The 11,165-nt window shown below is 31.0% G+C and overlaps 1 protein-coding gene across 1 annotated transcript; it reads right to left on the bottom strand.

Annotated features, from left to right (window-relative positions):
* Positions 1–4,543: 4,543 nt before the first annotated feature.
* LOC146923873 (putative transcription factor bHLH086) lies at positions 4,544–6,568 on the bottom strand. Its single transcript, XM_085710913.1, has 5 exons — positions 5,851–6,568; positions 5,451–5,558; positions 5,292–5,357; positions 5,063–5,128; positions 4,544–4,933 (listed from the first exon to the last, which is right to left on the bottom strand). The coding sequence occupies exons 1-5, from the start codon at positions 6,448–6,450 to the stop codon at positions 4,832–4,834; spliced, it is 942 nt and encodes a 313-aa protein (XP_085567039.1). The 5' UTR covers positions 6,451–6,568; the 3' UTR covers positions 4,544–4,831.
* Positions 6,569–11,165: the final 4,597 nt, after the last annotated feature.

The raw sequence follows: 11,165 nt of genomic DNA, 5'->3' as shown, positions 1-11,165 counted from the left end.
GTATGCTCTAGTAGCTTTATTCCAAGCTTGTCATCTGTCTTTAGAGTTCTTCGATGGTTTGGTTGGAAGTTAGTTTTGCTTAGCAACCTCTTATGTCTTTTTGAAATTTTGGGGGATTTATAGGCCAAGGCTAGGTCTAGGTTGGATTTGGTTTCGATATGACATTCGGTTGTGTGGTCTTTATGGAAAACGCGAAATGAGTTCATATTTTATGGGAGGTAGAGCAACGCATTGATTTAGTTTTTTTCTCATATTAGAAGTGGTTTTTGTGGAAGTACCTTTACCTACACCAATACGAGTGGGATGTGGAAACTATTACGTATTGGGGGGCTAATAGTGACTGGTGGGTCGACTTTGTTGTATTTGACCTAGGTGGTGGCCAAGGTGTGTGTGTTCCCTCGTGTGCTGGCTGAGTTCAATGCTTCTAATTGGTTTTGGATTGGCTCCATTAAAAAAAAATCGCCATACAATGTGTTTATTGATACATGAATGATTTGGAAGACAAATACTTCAACAAACTTTGATGTAAATACATTACTTTAAAATTACTTTCACGTTGAATCAATTGATCAAAAAACAGTACTACTTGAATCAATTGATCACATTGTAAATTAACTAATTTTTAAATCTCTTATTCCATTTTCCTTACTTACAGAAACAGACAATTTTTTTTTTTCGAGTTTACTTACTATACGTTGATAGCATAAAGTTAATTTACACTTCATTGGATGTATGTGTAAAATAATTAAATTCTGAAACTTAAGTAAAATTTGTTTGATTATGACATTTTTTTTGTCAAATAACGTAGTGACTAAAAATTCACCATTTAAGATGAGTAAGTGAGAACTCACATTCAAACAGGTTGTTGTATATCGCAAAGTCTATACCAACTGAGTTAAGTTTAATTATGATATTTAACGTGCTGAATTAAGTATTCATTGGGAATGCATGCTGTTGTCGCCGAATTTTATGGGCTTGGGCATGTGATTACCTTCTGCCATGTGAGCCTTATTAAAAGTCACACGTGCTTAATGGACCCCCTCTTCATTCCGATGCAAATTAAAAAATCTTAATTATTGAAAAGAAATTACTTACATTGATCGTATAAGATAATAAATTATGAGAAGATATCTATAACTATAAGATGTGAATCTTCCAATTATTTGATTGTCATAGCAAAGAACAAACCAACTGTACGGATATAAACATGTGCATGCATAAATTGGATTAAGTCAAAAGGCTTGAAGATGTAATTAGTTATATCATCATTGAATCAAACGGGTTAAGTAAGAGGCTATAACGCATGCATCATGCATGTAAACAAGGTAATGCATCCGAATAGGGTTAAATGAATATTTATATGCATTATTGACAAAAAGAATATTTATCTGCATTGTTTGAATATTCAAATTCATGAAGATCTGGGTGAATACATTCACTTCAGCTAATATAGAAAGCAACGACTATGTACCAAAAAACAAATGACTGTGGGAAGATATATTAACTCCGATTTTAGGATTATGTAGTTGCTATTAATTATATGCTTTAATGATGGAGATAATGCATGTTAACAAAAATAAGAAGGCTATTCTTTGTTGTTGATGCTAAACTAGTTTTTTGTGATTATCAAGGGGCAAATCCCAAGTCAGCTAAAAGAGCAAGAGAAATAATAAAAAAAATTCAAAGATAACATCAAATTAAACACCTTAAAGATACTATTGGGACATAGGGCAATTGGTGTGTAATGTCACATTCGCAGTTCGGTTTGGATCGGTTTTGAGGTAAAATGTCATATAATCTAAAATAATATTCCCTCCGTCTCTAAATTATATTCGTTTAAGGTTTATGCACGATTATTAAGGAAATGATTAATTGTATTGATTTCAATGGTAAAATTAATATCATTTACTAAAATACCCTTATTAATTGTAGTCAGTGGAGTAGTTAAGTTGGATGAAATTAAATAAATAAGGGTATAATAATGGAAAAAGATAATAAATGTTGCATTGGTATTCTAAAGTGACAATTATTTTGAGAAAAATAAAAAAAACTAAACAAACAATTATTCTGAGATGGAGGGAGTAAATCACATGCGATTCAGTTCGGTTTGGATAACTATCCTAAAAAAATTTGAACCGGTCTGATCCAACTATATACGATTTAATTTGGATGTCCAAAATACAAAATATGTATTTTTTTAAGAATGTAATTTTTTTAGAGAATTATATATATATATATATATATATATATATATATCAAGAATTACTTACACGGTAAAATAATAGGTTTGATGCAACATACATTAAAAAATTAAAATTACACTATGTAAATTATCTATTATTTTTTAAACATATGTAGTAATAATATAGATTAAATTAGTGCAATATATAAGATTAAAAACCACAAGCAACATAGTAATTCAATATATAATACTAATAAAAAATAAATAAGTATTAATATTTAGTTTTGCAGTTTGGTTCGGTTTTGAAAAAATGATCCGAAATCCGATCCTATTCTAGCGGTTTTTACAAAACTACATCCAAACGCATCCAAAAATATTCATTTTTTTGCGGTTTTCGATGTTTTTAGACCGCTTTTTGGTTTTATTTTCAGTTTTTTTGGATCACTTTGCGGTTTTTTGTGTGTGGGTATTGTAAATTCTAAGTTTGATTCCTACTATAAAAACAAGAAACACCCTATAAGTGGTGAGACCAAATGGTAAATAAAACCACATAAGTAACCATGATATCCATCCTAGTGACTCAGTTGGTATGAACAATGCATAATATAATACATGCAAGGTTCATGGTTCAAACCCCGGCCAACAAAAAAAAACCATGATATCCATCATACCACTCATTCATGCTAAAAATTATCTCGAATAAAAAATTAGTTGCTAATTATAAGACTAAGGTAGAGAAATGTGAGTGAAGATCTGGAAAATTTGAGAAATAAAAAAAAATGTTTTTGGAAAATTGTTGGCTTAGGAGTATTTAAAAAAATGTCTAAAAGATAAACATTTCAAATGGAACGTTTGAGATTTTTTTTGAAGTATTCTACAATCTAGATGTTAGGTTCATTCTTCGGTTGGAATGTTTGTTTACCATTCAATAACTTTAACAATATAAATATAATACCGTAGCAACTTGTTACTTCTTAATGAATTTGAGTTGTGAACAAGGTAGAATGTTTTCCGGTAGAAAAGTGCTCTAATTGATGGACATTGACTTCACTACCATGCATACATAGCATCACTATATTTCATTGTCTAAATAAACCAGAGTTACTTCAAACAAAATTTTCAATTGTAGAAAAATAAAAGTTAAAAGAATGATTGATTATACATGGGAGACACATCCTCAAGATCAAAGAGAAGAACAAACTTCAAACATGATTTGCAGTGAAAGAAGGATGTCACCACGGTTACGAGTGAAAGGTCCAACCAAATGTGTTGATTATGTTGAAAAATAATAATTTCTTTTATTTATATCTTCAAAAAAATCTTTGTAAAAACTAAGAAACTTTCTATCAAAACAGGATCCTAATTATAAAGACTTATCTTAATTGAAAATTTTAACCAATTAATCGTTCAAATTGGGCTATTTTTCTTGACCAAACTATATGAATTTCTACCAACATATAAAGAGGATATTAAGTTTTGAAAATAGCTTTCCATTTTTCTTTTAATTTTACTCTTTCGTTAAACTACTTTATATACAATTTTATCTTTTTTGTTTGTTTGTTTTGGTGATGACAATTTTATCCATCTGCTCAATCAAATAACTAATTATATTTTTTTTTGTGGTGTTACAAAGTAACCAAGCAAAAAGAAACAAAAAAGGAAAAACTAAACACTACATAGCTAGTTTGTCTCTTAGAAGGAGAGACTCTAATCCATCTGGATGACGATCCCAATGAGCTGAAGAAGCGGAATGGGCATCATTCTTAGCCATAAAATCAGCACATATATTCTGCTCCCTTGGAATGTGAACTAAATTGATAGTCCCATGGTGCAAGACGTTTGAGATTTCTAGTTACAGAGGCATACACATGCAAACTTACATTTGTCACATTGAGAATAAGGTCTATCGCTTCCGATCAATCACTCTCGCAAATGAAGTGTGTATAAAATAACTAATTATATTTAATCACAAGCATTAATTATATTAAACTTCACAACTTCCATTATTTTTTATCCAAAAAAACAGACAATGCTAGTCTGCATGCACACTGTATTGTTAATAATAAAAATGCTAAATAAAGTTCATCCTTAGAGCATCTTCAAGTTGCTCTTACTAATATATATATTCATTTATATAGGATTAATTGATGCTATCTTATTTAAGTTATAGGAACCATGTTAAGAAGTACCCTATATATCTATCATGATTCATGGCTACTTCATTAGACAGATCACTCTGTCTGATATTCTATACAGAAGAAAGTCAAGGAACAATATAGTTTAATTATTACAGCTTAATTGTTAGACCTTTATGTTAATAATAATAAATTCAACATAATCTCATATAGTATCTTAATATCATTGTTTAAGGAGTAGTCAGATATTTATCATAAACATTTCCAACACCACTTACTACAAAGAGAAGTACAAATAGATACTTGAATGGTACACATACACTACTAAAACAAAAGATGTTCAATTTTGTTTTCTGTTACATATTAATTTAGAAGTTAACAAATTAGAAAAGGTTATGTATTCTGAATTTCTAAAAATTCCCTTGTCAATTCCTTGAGAGAAATGCTTGTTTTGTTTGCCAAGTAGTTCTTGAATTATGATGACATTTATTTTCTTGGATCCAAAATCTTCAATTCATCTTTGAGATGAAAGAATTGCATCAATTGCTTGTTTTACTTGACCAATGTCAGGAGCTTTTCCACCATTGACTGGCCAAAATTCATCAGCCGCCAACACCTACACCATGAACAAATATAGAACAAAAATGTCACAAATCAAAATTATAATTACTAGTCCCGAAAATATTAATAATTTATCAAATTAGTCCTTGAAGGTTCCAATTGAGTATTTGTGCTAAAGTCTCACCTTCACTTGCAACTGAAGAAACTTCACATAACTAATTGCTTTCTCCAACATGGTAACCAAATCAACCTGCAAAATTCATCATCAGAATTAAATATAATTCTATTTAGTAAAAATTTTCAAAGACTTTAACTTGGATAAAGAAATTCAAGTCTGCATAATATGATCATTTTTACAGTCAAAGAAGTGCAAAGAAAGCAAAATAACTTTTAGGACTAATTTGAAAATCTACCTTGGAACCGTTTGGCACAAGTTCTTGTAGGATCTTGAGCCTCTCACTTATTCTCTCTCTTCTATTCTGTGATACAAACAAACATTCTATCAACACTAAATATTTTAAGTTTGCTTGAATTTCAATCAAAACATGATATAACTTGGGTTTGAAGCAAACCTTGGCAGCAACACTTTGAGGATCTTTGGATGGATTTGACTTATGTTTTTCTTTCTTACTTGCAGCTGTGCATGGCTTCTTTGCATTGGCAGGTTGCATGTTTCCCCCCTATAAACACAAACAAACCTTATCTCAATTTTCCATTCTATTTCATTAAGTACTCAAAAAACTTGTCCTAAATATGTTCTAATAATTTGAAAAAAATTAATAATATTAACGGTCTGCAACCGCGATCAGGACAGAAACATCAAGATTCTTGATGTCTCCGTGACCCATTTGACTGCAGTTATGTGCAATATATCGAGGATTGCGACACAAGTACTTCAAGCTGATATAAAACAATGACTCTAAACATCCTAAATGGTAAAAGATTTTGCTTTAACTACTAAAGATGCAATACCATAGAAGATCGCTTCTTCAAGACGGATTCATGTGCTTCCGCCTCTTTTATTAAGCTATCATCATCGTCGTCGTCATCACAAGGGACATTTGGTTCAGAGTATAGCCATCCACATGAACTTTCACCATTTTGCTTCTCTTTTGCATTATTGAATATGGATCCATAGCTACCACTTGAAGTTTCAAAGCTATTGAAACCTTGCACCATGCACAAGTTTGTGTTACTTTTAGGACTAGCATGATTCCATTGCTGCAAATTATTCTCATTGGAAACCATCCAGCTCTGCTGAAAGCTAAGCAATGATTCACTACCTTGCATGAGATTGTTGTAATACTCATCATTGCCTTTGAAATTAATCAAAGACTCTTCTTCAAGTTCATAACTTGTATTGTTGTTATAAACATGACCTTTTCTGCATAGAGTAGGAGAATTTGTAATGGCAGAAGCTGAAGCTGAAGCTGAATCATTGCTTAATCCATTAGTGCTTTGTGAACCATCTTCTTCTTCAATCATAGATTTTTTATGAGACATTACAGAGTTAATCTCCATAGTAGTCTCGTCAAAAATACAATGTAGAATGTTGTTGTTGGCTAGTGCCATTAAAGAGGGTGAGGAAACAAATGCACAAAAAAACAAACAATTAAGGTTTGTTTGGGAAGGGTCGACAATGAACACGACAACAAGTGAAGGAGGTCTCTTTATAGATGTCTAAATTTTCAAACCAACTACTCATTTTTTATCGGAGATTGGTGTAATATACTAGTTATATTTAATAATTGAACTGAAATCATAACTATGGGGGAACAATAAATCAAAATTTAATATTAAAATATGTTTATGTGGTCCATAAGATTTTTATATGTTTAATAATTGTTGTTACAAAATCGGTTTATAAGATGAGATATGTCACTAGTTATAAAAAACTTTCATAGATAATTTGATGAGTGATTCTAATAGACAGACGTTGATGCCGTATTGAAATTTTTATGGTGGATTTAACTTATCCTTATAAAATCGACTTGTAAGGTGAACAATGTTACTCTTAAATGCAGGTTTTGGTTTTTTCTCCAATTATTAGTATATAATCAGAAGTTCGACCCAATACCTCTTGGTGTATTTGAAAAATCACTTATTTGCAAGATCAATTACTTAAATAAATTTATGCATCTTAAAAGCTCAAGTAAGATGGTTAATACGAGTTTCACTTAAAGTACGAAATTCGAAGTGCGCAAGGTTGAATCCTTATTAGAATAATCTTGAACCAAAGTTTACTTACTTTTCAGCCGAACTTCAAGTTATCAAACCTTTTTCTATAAGAATCGAATCTTTAAAACAAGAAGAAAAAAATTGTTCATTACTTTTGGCTGAAAGATATCTAGACAATAAAAAATACTCGATAATGTTTTAGTTTGATTCATCTTCATATCTTTGTGTACGAGTTTTGTTTATATTTTAGTTTTCTTAAAATTTGCACTTCGACCTAACATAATTCTATAAAATCAAGTTGTATGGCGAATATTGCTCCACTTATAAACATGTTATGAGGTCGTATCTCATGCAATGTGAGACTCTTTAACAACTCCTCTCACACCTTGGATTGAACATCTGAAGCATGATCTGAGAGGCACGCTGGATAAGGGTTGTGGGGTCCATAGCCAATAGATTTCAACTGATCATGGATATGCTCTAATATCATCTTAGAATTTATGCCTGCAATTAACACAACATACAAAACCAACTTGTAAGATGAGACTCTCATCACTTATACACACATTATTGGACCATATCTCATCAAATGTGAGACTTTTAGCAAGTTTAATTCATCATCATATTGGGATTATTCTAGCTGGCAAAGGAGAATGGATTGGAACATATAAAAAACACAGCAAAAATTAGCGTAAGGAACGCCGGATCCTTAGCCAAACCCATGTCTCACTCTGACTCTGATTCCCATTTGGGTTAGCCTCACTCATTTTGATGAGTCTATTTATGGACTATGGTAGCTTCTCACATGCTTCCTAAGTATTACTTAAGCACGTGGACTCAAATTCTGTTATCATATACTATATGTGTATTGACATTCTGTGCAGCTGTCGCTTGTCTGGATTACTTATTCAACTGTCTATGATTAAAATACTAATTTGCATCAAGAGTTTTGACTATAGTTTCATTTATTTATTATCTTGGTTTCATTTAGTATGTAAGATTAATGTCCCATAAGCAGGGAAAGTAACGTGGGAAAATATAAACCGTATCATAGGGATTAGGGATAAGTATTGAAATGGCCAATTAAGCATGTCTTAAGGTGTATTTGGTTTGCTCAACACAAAAGGTATATCTGGTTAGAGGGGAATGGAGAAGGGAAAAGAGAAGGAGAAACATTATTTTAAATTTAAGTTGGCTAGAACAGGATGCTCTAACAAATTTGGGTTGTTCGATATCAAATCGGCGGTTGGAGATCATTTTACTTAATAAAACTGAGTTTAAAATTTGAATTGTATGATCTCAAATTAATGGTTAAAATCTTCTATAACGTGAAGTTCCTACATCATGGAATCTTAGACCAAACAATCCTATCAAAAGATAATTTAACTCCACTCTAAAATGGGGAAATTTGGAGAGGAGAGAATATTTTTCCTCATTTGAACTGAAATGACATTTTTTATTCCATATCATCTTAAATTCTACTATTGGGAAAATATACAATTTCTCTCCATAAAACTTGAGATATGTTTTTGGGCCACTAGTATTGTCCAACCACTAGGTCTAATAGATTTAAACATAAAAGGTGTATCGGAGAAAAACTCAAGCAACTCTTCATCATAAACTCTCGAAATCCAAAAATTTTACTTCTCCATCTTGTGCCTTCTCCTTTCACAAACTCTCTAAATTCTAAGTTTGTCCCTCACATTTGTTAGGAGAGGTCAACCTCTTAAATGAATCTCAAGTATCGTGAAATGATATTAGTCTTTCCAGATGCGTGCGAAAGATACATTTGATTTAAAAAAAAAACAATTTAATTCAATTGTGCGCAATCATATATGGCTAAACAAATTGAATTTGAAAGAGATGGTCCAAGATTGAAAAAGTGTTTTCACATAGATAGGTAACAAAGGAAAATAATACAAGAGGAGAGGAAAATAAATAAAATTAGGATCATCTTTTTAAGGTGGATGTCATGACTTTGATACCATCTTGGGAGCATGGTGCAACCCAACAAAAAAAAAAATAGAAAAATGAGGTACCACACATTGAAAATCTCTCTAACACGTAAAATCCATGCGGTACCACACATTGAAAATTAATCTCAGATAAAGTGGATGATGAGACCCACATGTTTTACTCAATAGGAGAATGAGTGTTAAAGAGAGTCTAAAAAGATAATGTTCCAAACATTTCTCATAGAATGATTGATCATAGGGAGGACACTAGTTCAATTTTTGAATAATACACTCTTAGATAGGGGCAAAGGGGTCTTACTTTAGAGGCACTCGATCAACTACACATGTGATTTGAAAACTATATTTGAAGTTTTTAAGTGTTTTTTAACTCAAAATTTTTAAGTGTTGGATACATGAATACTTTCACTTACATGTTTTTTTTCTCGAGGGAAAAAAAATACTTAAGCACAATTTTTTTAGCATGTATATAATAGAGCAATGTTGATGAAAATCAGATGAATATTACGAAACCAACATTACTTTTAAACATAGTTTTATGATAATATTAAATCTAGTCGCTTGCTAAGGTTGTATCTAACGGCAGGACCTAGACTTGTACAATGTGGCGAACCAAGGTTCGAATACTGACAAAGAGATCTACCCATATTTAATGTCTAACCCACCTTGAATATGATTTACCTTCAGTTAAGACAATCTATTAGAAACCGGAAAAGAAAAATCTCGTCTCTCAAACCATGGCTCCAATTATGATTAAAAAAGTGCAACTACTAAAAATAAAGAAAAATAATAATGACATTAATAGGTTTTGTATGGTATGAGCTAATAGTGAAACAAAGAAAACAATCTAAATCTAATAAGTAATAAATGTTAGTAACAGTTGTGACTTGTGACTATACCAGTTGCATCTAGTTACAAGTTACAACAACATACCGCAAATTGTGACATGAATGAAGTAATAATATACACATAAACTATATATTAGTATTAACTAGTTAAAGAAGAGTTACATGATGTGAGAACTCTTCAATGTATAGTCTATAGTAACTGAACCAATAATATGGTTCTTGTAAGTTTAAATAATTAAGTCACCAATCACCATTAACTGATGACAAAGCCATAAAAAAGTCAACATTCTCTTTAACAGATTCCATCATATATAATTAATTTTTTTAAACCAAATGAATTCCTGTAATCTACTCACATTTTTCCTATCCTAGATCAGTTGTTCTTTTTTAAGGATTATCTTTCTTTTTTTATACAGAACAAATTCTGGTTGCTCATGAAAGACAGTTAAGTGTATCTTTTTCAGACACAAAGAAGATATCAACATGATTAGTTTATAGCAAATTTGATGAAAATTATGAGGGAAAAAAATTAAACCAGATCTGACATTAAGAGCAAGATTGCAGAATTTGCCTTATATTCCAAATTCTATCAAAACATTATGTGGACATCTTCAAAAATTGACAGCTGGTTCTTTAAGTAGTTTAATATTAGACTTTATATTAATAATAAGATTATACTATATATAAATAATGAATTGTTTCTAGCATATATCTCACACACATATATACATGTAGCTTCAATGTTAGAAATGCATATATGGAAATGGATATTCTCTTGTGAGATGCTTTAGAGGAGATATTAAAGAAAGAAAGAAATTCCTCTCTACCCATAAGCATTTATGAAAATTTTATAGAATATCATTTTTTTGTCTTAGATCCTCGACTTTTAGGAGTTACATTGAAATCCTACTGAGTGGAGTCAGGTCCAGCCCAAGGCCTAAACACCGAATAGACACCTTAATTTTACTCTTAATCGGGTTGTAACTTCCGATCGATTGTATTTTGCGTAAAATCTGATCAAGTCGTAACTCCTAACCGACTATTTTCACTCAAGTGAACAATTTTGACGTGTCTATCAAGCAATCATCTTTAATTGGTAGTATAACTTCGTACCAAAAAATGCACCATAAAACAAGTGTCAACTGTTTCTCTATTTTAGTAACCAAAACTGAAGAATAAAGTTTTAATTGCTTGATAGAACAGTTTAGGCATCTCATTTGTAAATGCACTATAAAATTAAAAATGCACTATAAAATTAACTATAGGACAGTTTACTAAAGTATTTTCT

This window comes from Medicago sativa, chromosome 5 (assembly GCF_051527215.1).
Source record: "Medicago sativa cultivar Bolivia chromosome 5, Bolivia_mono, whole genome shotgun sequence".
Classification (NCBI taxonomy): domain Eukaryota; kingdom Viridiplantae; phylum Streptophyta; class Magnoliopsida; order Fabales; family Fabaceae; genus Medicago; species Medicago sativa.
This window is presented reverse-complemented; position numbering and strand designations above follow the sequence as displayed.

Coding starts and splice junctions, on each gene's coding strand:
- LOC146923873 (XM_085710913.1), bottom strand. CDS start 6,450: ATGGCACTAGCCAACAACAACATTCTACATTGTATTTTTGACGAGACT. Junction 5,358..5,450: donor CTCAAAGTGTTGCTGCCAAG/GTTTGCTTCAAA, acceptor TTTGTATCACAG/AATAGAAGAGAGAGAATAAG. Junction 4,934..5,062: donor TTCTTCAGTTGCAAGTGAAG/GTGAGACTTTAG, acceptor TTCATGGTGTAG/GTGTTGGCGGCTGATGAATT.